Here is a 17490-nt window from a genome sequence, read left to right as displayed (position 1 = left end):
TACATATGGTGACCCCGACGTGATACGAACCCCGACGTGCAACCGGTTGGCGCGAGTTAGGCGCGGTGCGTACGTGCTAGGTACGCGGGAGGCCATGGGGCCTGGAGTTGATGAGGTGGTGAGTACTTTAAAATCCTTGGCCAAGGAAGCAGGAATAGCTTTACGAAAGAAGGACATACGGTCCCTCCTGTTTTGGGCGGCACGCTGGAATCTGGCGGGGTCTCCTGTTCATTGCCTGAGACAGGCTACTTTAGAAGCGGTGGGACGGGATTTATGTGACAGCGCTTGCATCGGGAACAAAGAGGTGCAGACTTTACTACCGAGCTATGGGTGAGTGCGAGCGGTTTTGGAAAAGGTAGCCAACGAGGCATGCCTGTGGGCTACTGTGCACCGCAAGCTTTTGTCCGATGGGGACAGTGAGAATAAGCAGGCTCCTATGGAGCTGCCGATAAAAAACAATCTAAAGGAAGGGTCAGGGCAGGCGAAGGAGGAGGCTCGATCGGGGGATGAAAATAATGTGGAGCAGGAGAAAGAAGAGGGTGGGAAACCTTTTGTGCCCCCCCTGCGAGTTCGGTCGGATCGTGAAAGAATAGCAACACCTAGTGCTCCTCCGGCGGAAGGGAGCACTGTACATACTTCATCGGATGGGTCCTTTTGGGGGGTAAATGAGAAGGGCTCCCTTATTCTGTTCCCTGCCGGGGGTCCTGAAAGGGCAGGGGTGGCATCCGGGCAGGCGCCGGCGTTTTCGGGCTCCCTCCGGCTGCCGCTGTATGCAGCCCCCCCCGCGTTTGACCCTGGAGGGCGGGAGGGGGGGGAAGCGCGGGTGGAGTTTTTTTCGGAGAAGCCCCTACCAGTGGAGCAAGGAGTGGAGATTCATGCATGCTGAATGACAAATTATAAGCCAGAAGCCTACATAGTTCTCTCCATCAAGGCAGATTCAGCTTTAGTGTTCTGCAACAGCCTACTAAGTGCCTAAGAAAACAAGTCTAGCTTCTTTATTAGTTTACTTACAGCAAATGTAGATAGCACTTCTGCCTCCGTAGACTTCACAATTGGAGATGAAAATGCAAACGCAGGACTGCTAGCATTACTTGTTGGCTGTATCCGTATTTTCAAAAGAATTCAAGGTTTACATTTAAGAGCAACAACTACCTGAATTCACTACCCAACACAAGGCCTGCAGTGACGTTGAAAAGCTTGATGTTTCAGTTATTTTGCAGAGGGAAGTAGTAATAAAACAAAGTCAAGTTTCCTAGTGGGTATAGGACAATATCTTCACAACCAAATTCCAGAAACCCAGAGGAAAAGCTGGAGATGCTACTTATGTCTAAATGCATGGAAAAGCAAACCAGGAAGCTGAAGAACGGTAAACTCAGCCCAGTGACACTCCAAGAACTTCAGCAAACACCTCAACGTATTACATCAGCTACCTACTTCAAACCATACAAAAATATTTCAATTGCTCTGGAACAGATTGATGTTTCTTTTATTGCAATAATATGCCAATTATTGCACCCTAGGCTCATTCTATGCGAGGCTTATACGACCACATTACCTCTAATTTAATAACTTCAATAAAGTTGTGGTTTATCCATTGTAGGCAACTAAGCACCACACAGCCACTCGCTCACTCCCTTCAAGTGGAACAGGGAAAAGAACTGGAAACAAAGAAGTTAAGTTGTTAAATTTGAGGTGCCATTAGTGACTCATCACAGTAATGGCTACCTGGAAAGACGAATGCCATAACCCTGTACGTACCCCCAGCTCCCTCCCCTTCTTTCCCCCAGCATTCCCCCTTTTGCTGAGGCGATGGGCTCCGGGGCAGACGTGTTCTGCAGCGGAGCAGGGGACCGAGGCGGGCAGGGCTTTTTGTCCGGCATCGAGGCCACTCGGGGGAGCCGCCGGGACCCGGCAGTCCTCGCGAGGGAGGCTGACGAGGCGCGGGCGGAGCCAGCAGCGCCCCCTCCCAGGCTGTTTAAAAGTTGCCCCTAGGGAGCGCGGCGACCAGGACGGGCAAACAGGGTGTGGCGGTTAGCGCGGCAGTTAGCGCGGGCAGGGCGAGCGGGGGGCCCATCGTCGCTCTGTTGCAGCTGCCTCTCCCTTCGGTGCTTGTAACCTGCTTGCGGAGAACCTGACCATGGTATCAACCAGGCAGAAAACCGTGGCCTCCGCATCTCGTGCGGCATCTCCAGCCACGGTCACCAGTGTGGCTACTCAGACGGAGGGCTCGGGGAAACACGCAGCCGTCCAGGTCCTGGGCTGCAGAGTGTGCCCCAGCCTTCTGTCGGCCTCCGACAGCAGTGGTGGGTATGCCTGTGGGAGGTGTGCCCAGGTTGAAGAACTGCTCAGCCAGGTAGCGGTGCTCCGGGAGGAGGTGAACAGGCTCAGGAGCATCAGGGAATCAGAGATGGAAACTGACTGGTGGAGGTGCACTCTACCCTCTCTGAGGCAGGCTCACGAGCCTGCCACAGCACAGGCGTCTCCTGTTATGCAGAAGACGGAGGTTCCCTCCTCCTGCCAGGCAGCGGGAGGAGACCTAGATCAAGGGGGGGAATGGAGGCAGGTGCCTATTCGGGGTGGTAGGCGAGCCCTCTCTCTGCCCACCTCACCTTCTCATCTACCCTTAAATAATCGATACGAAGGACTAGAACAAGACAATCTGAATGACAAAGTAGATAAAAACCCGTCCCAGTTGGAGGGGGCGCCTAAGACAAGGCGACCTACACATCGCATTGCCACATCATCCTTCAAAAAAGAAAGAAGGGCTATTGTTATGGGGGGCTCCTTTCTGAAAGGGACAGAGGGACCGATATGCCGACCGGACCCAACCCGCAGAGAAGTCTGTTGCCTCCCTGGGGCTCGGGTGAGAGACTTTGCCAAGAAAGCCAAGCGCCTGGTACGGCCCATTGACTACTACCCGCTACTGGTCTTTCAGGCTGGTAGCGATGAAGTAGCAACGAGAAGTCCGAAGGCGATCAAAAGAGACTTTAGGGATTTGGGGCGACTACTTAGAGGATCAGGGGCGCAGGTTGTGTTTGCCTCTGTCCTTCCGATAGGGGGGATCAAAGCTGAAAGGTGCGCTGTTCACATAAACTCGTGGCTTCGAGACTGGTGTGACCGGCAGAACTTTGGGTTCTTTGATCACGGGAAGGTCTATGCTACACCGGGCCTGATGGCACCGGATGGGATGCGCCTCTCTCGGAGAGGGGTAAGGATCTTTGGTCAGGAGTTGGCAGGGCTGATAGATAGGGCTTTAAACTAGAGTTGAAGGGGGAAGGGGCTAAAACCAGGCACGCCGGTGAAGACCTAAGGGATGGTACGCTAGAATCAGAGGGGCTGTGTGCCAGTGAGGTCCTTCAGTCAGATCCACAAGGTGCTGAGTGTAAGGAGACGCACCTGAAATGCTTCTACACGAACGCAGGCAGTATGAGGAATAAAATGGATGAGCTAGAAGTACTGGCCCAGTCCTGCAACTAGGACATCATCGGCATAAGCGAAACCTGGTGGGATGAGTCCTGTGACTGGGGTGTTGCGATAGATGGTTACAGGCTCTTCAGGAGGGACAGGCAGGGTAGGCGAGGTGGTGGGGTGGCGATGTATGTGAAGCAGGGGCTGGACTGTGTGGAACTCCAGGTCGGTGATGGCAAAGTTGAGAGCCTCTGGGTAAGGATCAAGGGACGAACGAATAAAGGGGATGTCGTTGTGGGAGTCTATTACAGACCGCCTGGCCAGGACGATAGCGCCGATAAATTATTCTTTACAGAACTAAGAGAGGCCTCGAGATTAACTCCCCTTGTCCTTATGGGGGACTTCAACTTGCCAGACGTTAACTGGGAGTGCCACACGGCTGACACGAGCAAGTCCAGGAGGTTCATGAAGCACCTAGATGATAACTTCTCGGTGCAGGTGCTAATGGAGCCAACTAGGAAAGGTGCCCTCCTAGACCTGTTGCTAGAAAACAGAGAGGGTCTGGTGGGAGATGTGGTGATTGGTGGCCGCCTCGGTCATAGCGACCATGAAGTGGTTGAGTTCAAACTTTACGGTGACAGAAGGAAAAGTGCCACCAAAACCTCATCCCTAGATATGGGGAAAGCGGACTTCAGGCTGCTCAGGGAACTAGTCAGCAAGGTCCCCTGGGAAACTGCTCTTGAAGGCCTCGATGTCCACCAGTGCTGGTCATTCTTTAAGCGATGCCTCGTAGAAGCACAAGATCAGGCAATTCCTAAATATCACAAGTCAGGCAGGCGGGGCAGGAGGCCGGCGTGGCTGACCAGGAACATTCTAATGGAGATTAGGCGGAAACAGAGAGTGTTTCGCTACTGGAAGGAGGGCCAGGTGTCATGGAAAGAATACAGGGATGCTGTTCGTGTTTGTAGGGAGAAAATTCGTGTGGCCAAAGCACACCTAGAGTTGAAGCTGGCTGTGGCTGTGAGAGAAAATAAAAAGGGTTTTTTTAGATATGTGAATGGAGAAAGGAGAACTAAAGAATACATAGGGCCGCTCCTTGATAGGGAAGGTCTCCTCACAGACAATGACACAGGCAAAGCAGAGACACTTAACGCTTTCTTTGCCTCTGTCTTCAATGCCGATGATGGGCTTCGGGACCCAGGGTGCCCTGAGCTGGAGGACCGGGACGGTGGGGATGACAAACTCCCAACCGACCCTGAACGTGTGCGGGATTTGCTACTCCACCTGGATCCCTACAAGTCCATGGGTCCGGATGGGATTCATCCCCGGGTGCTGAAAGAGCTGGCGGACGTCATCGCGGAACCTCTCTCAATTATTTTTCAACGATCCTGGGAATTTGGAGAGGTCCCGGTAGACTGGAAGCTGGCAAATGTTGTGCCGATTTTCAGGAAGGGTCAGAAAGAAGACCCTAGCAATTACAGGCCTGTCGGTCTCATCAGTGCCTGGTAAAATCATGGAGAAGATGGTTCTCGAACTTATTGAGGCGCACCTGGGGGACAAAGCAGTCATTGGTCCCAGCCAGCATGGGTTTGTGAAGGGTAGGTCCTGCCTAACTAACCTGATTTCCTTTTATGATAAGATCACCCGTATGGTGGACCAAGGGAAACCAGCTGATGTGATTTTTTTGGACTTCAGCAAGGCTTTTGACACGGTTTCCCATAGGATCCTACTGGACAAAATGTCCACCATACAGGTAAATAAAAACATCATACGATGGGTGAGCAATTGGCTAACCGGCAGGGCCCAAAGGGTTATGGTAAATGGGGCTGCGTCAGGCTGGCGGGCGGTCACCAGTGGGGTCCCTCAAGGCTCCATTTTAGGGCCGGTACTTTTCAATATTTTTATAAATGATCTGGATGTAGGAATAGAAGGTATTTTGAGCAAGTTTGCTGATGACACCAAACTTGGAGGAGTTGTGGACTCTGTTGAGGGTGGAAAGGCCTTGCAGAGGGATCTGGATAGGTTGGAGAGCTGGGCGATCACCAACCGCATGAAGTTCAATAAGAGCAAGTGCCGGGTCCTGCACGTGGGACGGGGAAACCCTGGCTGCACGTACAGACTGGGCGATGAGACGCTGGAGAGCAGCCTAGAAGAGAGGGATCTGGGGGTCGTGGTAGACAGCAAGTTGAATATGAGCCAGCAGTGTGCCCTGGCAGCCAGGAGGGCCAACCGTGTCCTGGGGTGCATCAAGCACGGCATCGCTAGTAGGTCAAGGGAGGTGATTGTCCCGCTCTACTCTGCGCTGGTGCGGCCTCACCTCGAGTACTGTGTGCAGTTCTGGGCACCACAGTATAAAAAGGACATGAAACTGTTGGAGAGTGTCCAGAGGAGGGCTACGAAGATGGTGAAAGGCCTGGAGGGGAAGACGTATGAGGAACGGCTGAGGTCACTGGGCCTGTTCAGCCTGGAGAAGAGGAGGCTGAGGGGAGACCTCGTCACAGTCTACAACTTCCTCATAAGGGGGTGTCGAGAGGCAGCAGACCTTTTCTCCATTAACACCAGCGACAGGACCCGCGGGAATGGGGTTAAGCTGAGGCAGGGGAAATTTAGGCTTGACATCAGGAGGGGGTTCTTCACAGAGAGGGTGGTTGCACACTGGAACAGGCTCCCCAGGGAAGTGGTCACTGCACCGAGCCTGTCTGAATTTAAGAAGAGATTGGACTGTGCACTTAGTCACGTGGTCTGAACTTTTGGGTAGACTTGTGCGGTGTCAAGAGTTGGACTTGATGTTCCTTAAGGGTCCCTTCCAACTCAGGATATTCTATGATTCTATGATTCTATTTATTGCTGGGAATGATGCTAAATGGTGTGGAGTATCCCCTTGGTCCTCTGGGGTCGGTTGTCCTGGCTGGGTCCCCTCCCAGCCTCTTGTGCATACCCAACCTCCTCACTGGCAGGGCGGTGTGAGAAACAGAAAAGGACTCGTCACTGTGCAAGCACTGCTCAGCAACAGCTAAAACACCAGTGCCTTACCAACACTGTTTTGGTCACAAATCTGCAACGCAGCACCATCTACTATGAAGAAAATTAACTCTACCCCCGCCCAAATCAGTATAAATAGCTTGCCATAAAAGCCACACCCCATTCCCCCCCCGAATCCCGCAGCATTTGAAGCAGTTACACAATCGCATTAAACAGAAGTTTGCAAGGTCTAAGACTGAGAGAAGCAGAATCAAAACATTTGTGCATTTTTCCCCAAACTGGCATGCGACCCCAATTTATTCAGCCAAGCACAAACTAACATTCATTAGCTTCACGAGCACCACACAACTCGCAACAAAGCGGCATACTCACCCGAAGAAGTACTGACAGCAAAAAGACTTACCTGGCCCGCCGCCGTGTTTGCCATGTCTCCCACCGCCATTGAATTTGTCATGCTCGTCGTAGTCGTCGCTGCTGAATTTGTCTTGCTCTTTGCCAGTGTTAGATAAGGTATGCCTGTCGCCACTGCTGGGTATGTCACGCTCCCCCCTGCCATCGAGTATGTCATTTGTTCTACCTCCTCTTCCTCCGCCTCCTCTTCCTCCTCTAGATATGTCATGTTCGCCTCCGCTGCTGATGGATTGCCTGCCCCCGGCGCTGCAGCTGGATTTCCCACCCCCGGCGCTACTGCCGGGTTTCCCTCGCCTGCTGCTGCATCTCCTGCGCCCACTGCTGCTGCTGCTGCTGCATTTCCTGCGCCCACTGCTGCTGCTGCTGCTGCATTTCCTGCGCCCACTGCTGCTGCTGGATTGGCTGCGCCCACCACTGCTGCTGCTGCTGGATTTCCTGCGCCCACCGCTGCTGCTGGACTGGCTGCGCCCACTGCTGCTGCTGCTGCTGCTGCTGGACTGGCTGCGCCCACCGCTGCTGGATTTCCTGCAACCGCATCTGCTTTGCGACTTCCCATATCTCCCGCTGCTTCTCCATGGCCCGTGCCCGTCGCTTCCACTCTTCTTGAAATTCCTGTTTTCGACGCTCGATTATCCAGGCCAGCTCCTTCTGCAGGGCTTCCCATGCCTTTTGCTTCTGCTGGATTCGCTCTTCCCGTTGCTGCTGCCGGCGTTGCCATGCCCAGCGCTGCAGCAGGCATTGCAATGCCCGTTGCTGCCTCTAGAGTGGCAACGCCCTTTGCTGCTGCTGGAATTGCCATGCCCGTCACAGCTGCTGGAGTTGCCATGCTTGTTGCAGCTGTTGAAACAGCGCTTGGTGACGCCCAGACAGCACTACTACCAACAAAACTAAAATTGAACTGAGGCAGCGACGCAGTACCGATGGGTAGGGGGATTTTCGGTAGCACTGGTTCCTCCACTTCCTAAAGTTGTAAAAGAAAAATTTAAATTTACCAGACGTACTTTTACAAGACTACTTTCTCACATTGTCCCACCCAATTTATTAACAAAATGAAATCAAACAAAAACCCATGCAAATTCAGAGAAAGCAAGTTTCCAGAAGAAAGCCTCATCTCCCCACCTCTGTCCACTAGGTCATTTTAATTTTTGGCAGGCCTGCTTTCACATAATACTCTGTTCAACAACTGATTTTACAACGGGAACACTAAATGTAAACCCCATCTGCTATGAACAAGAGAGGTTTTTCAGAGCCACAGGAACGTCAATCAAATGCATACACAAAACCAAATCTGAAAGCTGGTCTTCACATTTGTAGCATGCATGCTGAATGACAAATTATAAGCCAGAAGCCTACATAGTTCTCTCCATCAAGGCAGATTCAGCTTTAGCGTTCTGCAACAGCCTACTAAATGCCTAAGAAAACAAGTCTAGCTTCTTTATTAGTTTACTTACAGGAAATGTAGATAGCACTTCTGCCTCTGTAGACTTCACAGTTTGCGGTCCTGTATTTGAATTTTCATTGCTAACACTTCTTGTTGGCTGTATCTGTATTTTCAAAAGAATTCAAGGTTTACATTTAAGAGCAACAACTACCTGAATTCACTACCCAACACAAGTCCTGCAGTGACGTTGAAAAGCTTGATGTTTCAGTTATTTTGCAGAGAGAAGTAGTAATAAAACAAAGTCAAGTTTCCTAGTGGGTATAGGACAATATCTTCACAACCAAATTCCAGAAACCCAGAGGAAAAGCTGGAGATGCTACTTATGTCTAAATGCATGGAAAAGCAAACCAGGAAGCTGAAGAACGGTAAACTCAGCCCAGTGACACTCCAAGAACTTCAGCAAACACCTCAACGTATTACATCAGCTACCTACTTCAAACCATACAAAAATATTTCAATTGCTCTGGAACAGATTGATGTTTCTTTTATTGCAATAATGTGCCAATTATTGCACCCTAGGCTCATTCTATGCGAGGCTTATACGACCACATTACCTCTAATTTAATAACTTCAATAAAGTTGTGGTTTAACCATTGTAGGCAACTAAGCACCACACAGCCACTCGCTCACTCCCTTCAAGTGGAACAGGGAAAAGAACTGGAAACAAAGAAGTTAAGTTGTTAAATTTGAGGTACCATTAATGACTCATCACAGTAATGGCTACCTGGAAAGACGAATGCCATAACCCTGTACGTACCCCCAGCTCCTTCCCCTTCTTTTAACAACTGTACAGCAAGAACACTGAAAGTTAACTCAAAACCTGTGCAGAACAAAGAGGCACAGATCAGATTTTTCTTTTCCTTTCCTATACTTTGGTCATCAGAGCTCTAGAGAAGCATCATCCTTTCTAACTACCCTCACACCTCTTCAATTAAGAGTACACTCTCAAGACAAATGAGAAAGCGTTCCTCTTGCAAAATTAGGCAGGAGGGTTGCCAAAGTTTCTAAAGTCACTACAGCAGTGACTTTTTTTTTTTTTCCTAGTATAGTTTCAGAGTTCTTCTCTGATGGACTTAAGCAGACAAGCGAAGACAAAAGATATTCTGTTTACCTGAAGTACTGGTTTGGACCCCAAATGAAAAAGCTGGCTTTGCTTGCTCAGGTTCCTTCTCGGATGGTTTAACGAAACTGAAGTTGAATATGGGTTTTGCTGTGCTCTCTTCTTTTGTATGCTCGGACTTCCCAACTGAAAAGATAGGCTGTGCCTTTGACTCTTCAGCGTCAGCTTTCTTTCCAAACGCTAATGGAGCAGCAGAAGTGACAGAATCCTGCTTCTCTTCTGTCCTTCCCAAAATAAACTGTGAGGCAGCTGCAGACTCTGCACTGCCAAAGGAGAAGCCTCCTTTTGTTGAAGGAGCTTCGTCCTTCTTCTCATCTGGCTTCTTAAATGCAAAAGAAGCTGATACAACCTCCTGGTCTCCAGCAGTTCCAAAAGTGAAGCCACTGACTCCAGTTTTATTCTCGTTGGCAGCCATGGCAGTAGCAGAACTTGTACCAAAAGCAAAACCTCCCAATACTGGTTCCTCTTTCTTTTCCTGCTGTCCCAGGCTCGCGGCCCCAAACCGAAATGTTGAAGAAGCCTGACTACTTGTAGATGGAAGGCCAAAGGTAAAACTGTTTCTTTTTCCTTCTTTTTTACTCTCTTCTGATTTAGATAGCGAGGATGAAACTCCACATTTGAAGTCCCCTGGTGTACTAGGAAACTTAAATCCCCCAACCACATTGTTGGAGGATGCAGATTCAGAGGCAATGCCAAACTTGAAGCCCCCTTGTTCTCCAAATTTGAAACTTCCCGTGCTATCTAACGTATGAGAAGACTCAGAGGATGATGACGACTGAACACCAAATGTAAATGATGGTAAGGCAGCATTTCGCAGTTCGCGCGGGCAGGGCGAGCGGGGGGCCCATCGTCTCTCTGTTGCAGCTGCCTCTCCCTTCGGTGCTTGTAACCTGCTTGCGGAGAACCTGACCATGGTATCAACCAGGCAGAAAACCGTGGCCTCCGCATCTCGTGCGGCATCTCCAGCCATGGTCACCAGTGTGGCTACTCAGACGGAGGGCTCGGGGAAACACGCAGCCGTCCAGGTCCTGGGCTGCAGAGTGTGCCCCAGCCTTCTGTCGGCCTCCGACAGCAGTGGTGGGTATGCCTGTGGGAGGTGTGCCCAGGTTGAAGAACTGCTCAGCCAGGTAGCGGTGCTCCGGGAGGAGGTGAACAGGCTCAGGAGCATCAGGGAATCAGAGATGGAAATTGACTGGTGGAGGTGCACTCTACCCTCTCTGAGGCAGGCTCACGAGCCTGCCACAGCACAGGCGTCTCCTGTTATGCAGAAGACGGAGGTTCCCTCCTCCTGCCAGGCAGCGGGAGGAGACCTAGATCAAGGGGGGGAATGGAGGAAGCATTTGTGGACACAGTAGCAGTACCAAAACCTGCAGAAATAAGTGAACATCAGGTTTGTAACCCATGGGGTACCTGCAGTACACGAAGGTTTTAACAACACTCTAGTCCTGATCTTTCCAGTCAAAACTGTTTAAAAAACAACCCACCAAACAGTAAAACAAGAAAACGCCATGCTTCCTCCCTACATCAACCTTTTCACAATTGTGTTTTCTGTCTACCACCTGGCTTTAAAAAGTACACAAACTTCTTTGAAAGATCATGTTTTTAGTCTGCACTCCAAATGAACAACACGTAGGGCATGTAAAGAACAAGCATGTCATTAATGAAAGCTTTTCTCTAGAAAGGATAAATTTATTCTTGGGGAAAAGTGTGGAAACAGCTGTTATCTTATCGAGGCAATATTCCTATAGGAAAAATGAACAAGTACACCACACCTCAAAGGAAAAAATAATTGTGCTTGAAAAGTAAGAAAATAAAAAAAAATCAGAGCAAAACAAAAAATAAAACACAGAACATGCATCCTCGTTTTAATCAGTAAGCGTTACCTTTGAGATCTGCTTTGGCGCCTGGCTTTGCACTTTCACAGGCTACACACTTTGTGGCCTCTGCTTTGTTTCGAACCGAGCAGGTCTCACAATCCCAGCTTCCTTCAGGCTTCTTAAATTTGTCTCAATCCAGAAATTCTCCAGAAGGAGCAGAAAATGTCGATGCACTGCTACTGGTCACAGGTGTTAGACCCTCTACAAGAAAAACAAGACAGTTAACCATCCTGTTTGAACATCAACTATAAAATGAACATTAACTTTTAAATTTGGTTTATCAGACCCCACAGAAATGTTCAAAACAACTCTGAGACGCCCCCCTCCACCCCAGAAAAAACAAAAGCCATCAAAAACCCACAAAGAAGTCCAAGAGAATCAACTCTGACTGAAATCCATTACCTTACCTCACGAAATTTCAGTCTTACTGTACAGGATGATTACAAAAGCCCAATCTAGTCCATCTCAATTTGTTTCATCCCAGATATATTTGCAAAGGTGTTTTTTGATGTAATGACATATTAAGTGACGTTTAGAGTCAAAGTTAAAATCAGAATCGTATTTTAAAAACAATACAACCACGCTCAAAATCAATTACAGTCACGCACAATGGGAAACAACCCAGGACTGCCCTCAACAAGTTACCCAGCGGGTCACTCACTTTCTTGAAGCCTATCACTGACCTTCATAGGCATCTCTCTGCTTTAGCTTAAGACCAGTTAAGACTACAGCACTGTCTTGAAATCTGGCTTTGCCTCAATTACATACAAATGGTGAATAGAGGCATTTTGGCCATATTTTGTAATTATTTTTACTTATTTCTGAAAGAGAAAAAAAAAAAAACATTTTTTAACTCTTTCTATGGAGTTCTCATTTGCGCCAGTGAAAAATCAGTACGTCGTTTTTGAATTAAGTCACCCAGTCCAGCCATCTTCCCTCACCAGCTGCAAAGCAGGGCATATTTGCATTGATCCAGCTCCGTACTAATAGGTTTCACAACCGCTTCAATTTATGCGACAGGCTGGAACCTGGGCTGAGACCTCTGAAGTGCCTGTAAACCAATCCTGCAGGCAGCCTCTAATCCATCAACTGGATCTGGGAATGACGTTGCTTAAAATGTTCCATAAATGCAACGTACTTTTCTTCTGTACAAGATTCACAGAGGCTAAGATGGAAACAACAGGAAAAAATAAAAAGGACCATACCTGGTTTCTCAGACTGACAAGCTACACATTTGTTATCTTCTGCCTTATTTGATACAAGACATATTGCACAGTCCCAAGAGCCTTTCGGCTTCTTAAATTTGTCTCCAAAGTCCAGAGTGAGTGTCGTGTCAGTGCTGCTCGAGGAGGATGTCACTGTCATTCTAGCTCATAAGTTTTAAAGCACAATGATAGGTTGGGTTTTTTTTTGCTATGCTTTTGACAGTTTCTGTAATCTTTTTGTTCATCACTCTCTTCTTGGAGCATCATGAAATCATGTAAATATTCTAGAAATGTAAAGAGTTAAATGGGGTCTAAAGATAGACTTGCCTGTGTAAATAAAAATTTGTTTCTGCAAACCTGCCAGCAAGGGATTTACTTGTACCTGTGTGCAGCACGTTCTCTTCTGGCTTGTGAAACTTAACAAGGTAGTAAGGGTATTTCATCTGCCTTTATTTTTATATGGGTGTTAGGACACAAGCGAAATCTCATTTTCACTTGTTTTCCTGGTCACTTAGGTAAGTGACAAGCCAAGCCCTTCATGTGCTTGCTTAGATTGGAAGTGTGTATGGGAGACACCTACAGGCCTTGCTGTGGAGCACCTGTCTGCTCCTTCCTGCAGGCTGCTGGCTCTAACTGTACTGCTGATATCTGCTAGGTCAGCTGAAATTGGCTTCTAAATCTGGTAGTTTAAGCATATGGAAGCGTAGACTTGAACTGCCGTAGCTACAAACATCCCATGGAACGAGGATGAAGTCTGTTGGCACTCTGCATCAGCATTCAGCTTTCCCTTGACCTTCTTACTGGTAGACTTCTCAGCTGACTTACAGCAAAGAAGTTGCTGCAATATAATACATATTCTTAACCTAACAAAAAAAATCTTGGAGAAAACAGCTTGCTGGCTTAAAGAAGGAAAAATAACACCAGGAACAATAAAAAAAAAATAATCCTAGTAACAGCTCCTTAAGTTATATCCTCTGCTACTCTCTAATTTCTCTGGTCTTCCTTCATTCATGGTAATGAAGTTTATAAAGCTTTGGTAGAAGGATGACAGTATTCAAGTCAAAGGAGACGAGAGCAATGAGGAAAGCTTTGCTTGAAGCTAGAGCGGTCTTGCAAGTTGCTGCCTTTATATGCTGTTCTCATCTCGAAGGGTGTAGAGTATTTTCCAGTCATAGGGACTCCATAACCCTATGAGTATTGAGAAATAGTTGCTAATTAACAGTGTATATAATAATTAACTGAGGCTGGAAACAAAAGAATATTCTTCCAAGAAAAAAAAGGAAGCAGAAATTACTGTACTTAATAGCTGTGGAAGCTGTTAAACCTAGCCGACACAGCTTTGGTACTGCCCTGTGTGTTTTGGGGGCAATATAAACCATAATTACTGTGATGGCAGGTAAGAATCAAATTCTTATGGCTTAGTGTAGTTAGGGAAAGTAGCAGTCGTAAGCTGGGTGCTGTTCTTGAATGTAATACAAATTCTCCTTTGTGACTCCTCAGTACTTAGAGGTTACTTCTAGCTGATCAGTAGAAACAGCTTCTGTTTGCTGTTAGCTGTTGGGTTTTTGCTAGGAGTGTTTTCAGTCCTGAATTGAAATGACGACATCGTGAAACAGAAAAGGCTTTTGGAGTGTTACAGGAAACATGTTCTTCGTGGTTCTAGTGCCGGTGTACATGTAGGAAGAGACAGAAGGCAAGGAACCTCACGTAGGCGGAGGGGGTGAGGTGGGTGAGGTGGCATCACAGTTTGAGCCGTTGCAGTTAGATCTTCCCAAAGCATGGAAGCAATGTGGCGGGGAATCAGGGGCTTGGTGGGTTGCTTCCTTGTGTGAGCCAGTGAGTCTTTAGAGGGGCAGATTAATAAGACAGGAGTTAGAGGTGGAATAGATGAAGCAAAGAAAATCTGGGTGGGAAAAGGGTTGCTTGTATGTGTATTTGGAATTGTTTCAGGGGATTGAGCTGGGGCAGATTCAAGGTAATAGATGCAGCCTCCTTGAATTTGGATGGCAGTGCTGAAGCTTCGGAGCCTTACAAGGTTTGATGCCACTTCAATTGTAGTGCGATTTTTTTTTTTTAATCTATTTTCTTCAATGTGAGCAGCAAGGCAGCTTCCAGGTGTGTGCCTGCTTTGACATGGCTTGCTTTGCATCACCAGACACAGTAGTTAGGTTGCATCGAGTACTTTGTGGAAACACTCGTTGTGTTGTCAACTGAAAAGGTAGTGCTACAGATGTGTTGGCCCAGCAGAAACAATGTGAAGTATCAGTGCTGTTTTTTGGCCTTTGAGAGGCTGGTCCCTAACATGTGACTTGTAATGAGGGGCCCACATAGATAGACGATTTCATCTAGTCTGACACTGTGGTGGTGTATGACCCAAGCCTATAAACATCAAAAAATCAGGCTGTGGCCACCCATTTTATGCAGACTTTGCCTATTAAGGTCTCTACTGTACAGCATAGAGACGTGCACCTTCTGTTCTGGACTAGATAGTGCAGATACCAGTTTTGTAGTTCAGTGAATGAGGTTGGTTGGGCTGTTTGTTGTTCAGAGCTGAAAAATGTTGGGAGTGTATTCTCGTGTAGTCTACATAAATGAAAATGATGAGAGGAAGAGAAAGTTGATTGCAGTCTGTGTGCTGCTGTTACAAAGTAGTTCTCTGACGTCTTTTTCCCTCTCCTGAGATTTATTAGCCTATTTCCCTTTCCTGTTAGGAGTGCATACCTCGATTGGGATGGTGTGTGCAGTGCAGGTTCTTTACTGTAAGAGCACAGTGAATGCCAGACTTCTTCCTGCTCTGCCGTGTTAACCATGAATCACTGCTTCCTGAACTTGTGTTTGCATCAGAACTGCTAGAATGCCTTGTAGAGTCTTTTTACTGGGTAAACTTCGCAGCTGCAGTTACAACTTCCAGCCTGTATTAGCTCAACACATTGTATTGGTGCCCACCATCGCTTTGACAAAGATGGGATTGCAGTAGGAACTTGCTTTCTTTCTTCTTTTTAATTAAACAAGTCTTTGAAGCAACTCTTCTAAAACCACTATGCTTCAATTCAAGTTTTCTGTTTTACTTAGCTGAGATGTTTTTTTCTTCCAAGCGTGATGAAGTTTTCTACAAGAATATCCCGTAATGATTTCATAAGCTCTTTTCATTGTACCTAGCTGCAATAGAAAGTGCTCAAAAACCTGTTGTTTTCTTCAAGAATAGTAGTGGGGGTTTTCCTGCCCCTTGTCTGGTAAGAAAGGCAGTAGGGCAGCGGTCTGAGGGGCTACTGATCCTGTCATCAGTGAGCCAGAAGGCAGGAGTCCGAAACGGGTTAAAAAAAGTACTTAAAAGGATACAAAAAGAGTAAATGGTACTTAAGCCACGAATGTTTCTTTTTGCAGGGATGCTCTGGACCAACCGCTTCTTTCTAGCGCTACCTCAAAGTAACTTGCAGATAGAACTCACAGGGAAGATTGATCAAATGGTGATGATCGCTGTCATTCTGCTGGACACGCATATACTTGCCTTTCGTTTTGGCTCATTTTTAATACCAATTAACTTCAGTGACTCACGTTAATAGACACCGTTTGACTGCATCGGCAAATATTTCTGAGTCATGAGTGTCATTAAAGGCCCGTCACCCTATGGAAATCCTTCTAAGTAAGAAAAATGGAATTAAAATAAATAAATAAAGCAGCATTTGAACTTATGAGCAAACATAGCGTAGCTGCCTTTGACACTGATCTGGAGGAGAAAAATCACGTTATCTTAATAGGGTTGCCTTAATAGGTTTGGTGTAGGTGAGGGAGGGAAGTGTTTTTTGTTGGCCCAGCTGTTCCATGTCCAATGCAGGAGGGGGCTGAGAGTGATTCCCTGAGCACGTTGGTGTGGAAATCAGTGATTTCACTGCCTGATGCGTGTTATTAAGGGCACAATGTGTACCCCGTTACCACTTTCATTTATTTTCTGTGGTGAAAATCCGTCACAGCGCCTATGTTTCCCGTGCCACATGGTAGAATTCAGCTTCCTGGAGCAAGGCGGCCACGAAGCCAGCCTCAAACACTGCGTGTGCTTGGGTTAACAGTGTGGGGGCTCCTGGTGTGGGGTTTTTTTTGTTACTGGTGTGGTTGCGGGTTATCGGTGTGGGGGTTACTGGTTATCGGTGGGGGGCTTTTTTGACGAGCACTGTGGGGTTGTGGCGCTGTCCCACCCCCGGCGCGGTGCTGCTGCACCCCAGCCTTCGGCACCACGGGGCGGGGAGGCTCCGCGGCCGTCTTTTAGCCCCGTTCTCGTGCTGTCCGGGCCGGCTTTTCTTCTGGCGGCCGCTCCCCGAGGCCGCCATCCCTGAGGTGAGGCAGCCCCGCTCCCCTCCCCCCCCCGTCCCCTCACTTCGCGCTTTCCCGCGCGGCCCCGCCTCCTCCTCCCCTCCCTCCCCTCCCTCCCCTCTCGCGAGGCCGAGGCCGGGGCCGGAGCCGTCGCGGGCGGGTGACGCGCGGCGCGCACCGCGCTGACGGGAGCCGCCATCGCCTGCCCCAATTGGCCGCGTGAGGCGAGCGGCGGAGCGGGGAGGGCGAGGGACGGGACGGGACCGGGACCGGGACCGGGACCGGGACCGGGCGGGGGGCGTGTGACGGCACAGAGCGAGGGGCGCGGCGGCATGGCCTCGGGCGGCCCAACGGCCGGCGGCGGAACGGCCGCGGAGGGCTCGGCCGGCGGCGGGTGCGGCGGAGGCGGCGGCGGTGGCGGTGCGGCCGCGCCGGAGCGGGAGCCGGAGCCGGAGCCGGAGCCGGAGGCGGAGCGCTTGGAGGAGGAGGAGGAGGAGGAGGAGGAGGAGGAGAAGTTGCTGCGGCTGGCAGCAAGATGAAGAGGCGGCGCCACCGTTGGGGCGCCGCGAGGGCCCCCTACCCCCGGTTTAGGCAGGTGAGGAGCGGCCCCCACGCAGCGGGCCCTGCCCCACAGCGCCTCGGTTGCCCGTGTACTTATCGCTCAGCCCCTTCCTGACCCCCTCACCCGCCCCTTTATCCCTTTAATTGCCCTGTACCCACCTCCTTATCCCCTTAGTT

The 17490-nt window shown here is 49.1% G+C and overlaps 2 protein-coding genes across 11 annotated transcripts in view; one reads left to right on the top strand and one right to left on the bottom strand.

Annotated features, from left to right (window-relative positions):
• LOC137851611 (nuclear pore complex protein Nup153-like) overlaps positions 1 to 13136 on the bottom strand; it is a 76767-nt gene extending 63631 nt beyond the window's left edge. For 2 of the 4 annotated variants that reach the window (XR_011093288.1, XR_011093290.1), the window contains exons 1-3: positions 11246 to 13136; positions 9354 to 10729; positions 6794 to 7762 (exon numbers count right to left, since the gene is read on the bottom strand). Coding sequence is in view for 1 of the 4 variants with exons in the window: in XM_068672901.1 (XP_068529002.1) it covers positions 7689 to 7762; positions 9354 to 10332 (1053 nt within the window). In the remaining 3 variants the exon portion in view is untranslated. Of the gene's footprint in view, positions 1 to 4288; positions 4427 to 6024; positions 7763 to 9353; positions 10730 to 11245 lie in introns of those variants that run through there. The other 2 variants (XR_011093289.1, XM_068672901.1) reach the window with 2 other exon arrangements.
• Positions 13137 to 16891: 3755 nt separating this feature from the next.
• The window catches only part of LOC137851607 (nuclear pore complex protein Nup153-like), a 60389-nt gene continuing 59790 nt past the window's right edge, over positions 16892 to 17490 (top strand). For 3 of the 7 annotated variants that reach the window (XM_068672884.1, XM_068672883.1, XM_068672882.1), the window contains exon 1: positions 16893 to 17347. In XM_068672884.1, coding sequence (XP_068528985.1) covers positions 17288 to 17347 — 60 coding nt within the window. In that variant the 5' untranslated portion in view covers positions 16893 to 17287. Of the gene's footprint in view, positions 17348 to 17490 lie in introns of all 7 variants that reach the window. The other 4 variants (XM_068672887.1, XM_068672889.1, XM_068672885.1 and 1 more) reach the window with 3 other exon arrangements.

The sequence above is a fragment of the Anas acuta genome, chromosome 2 (genome assembly GCF_963932015.1).
Source record: "Anas acuta chromosome 2, bAnaAcu1.1, whole genome shotgun sequence".
In the NCBI taxonomy this organism is placed as follows: Eukaryota; Metazoa; Chordata; class Aves; order Anseriformes; family Anatidae; genus Anas; species Anas acuta.
This window is presented reverse-complemented; position numbering and strand designations above follow the sequence as displayed.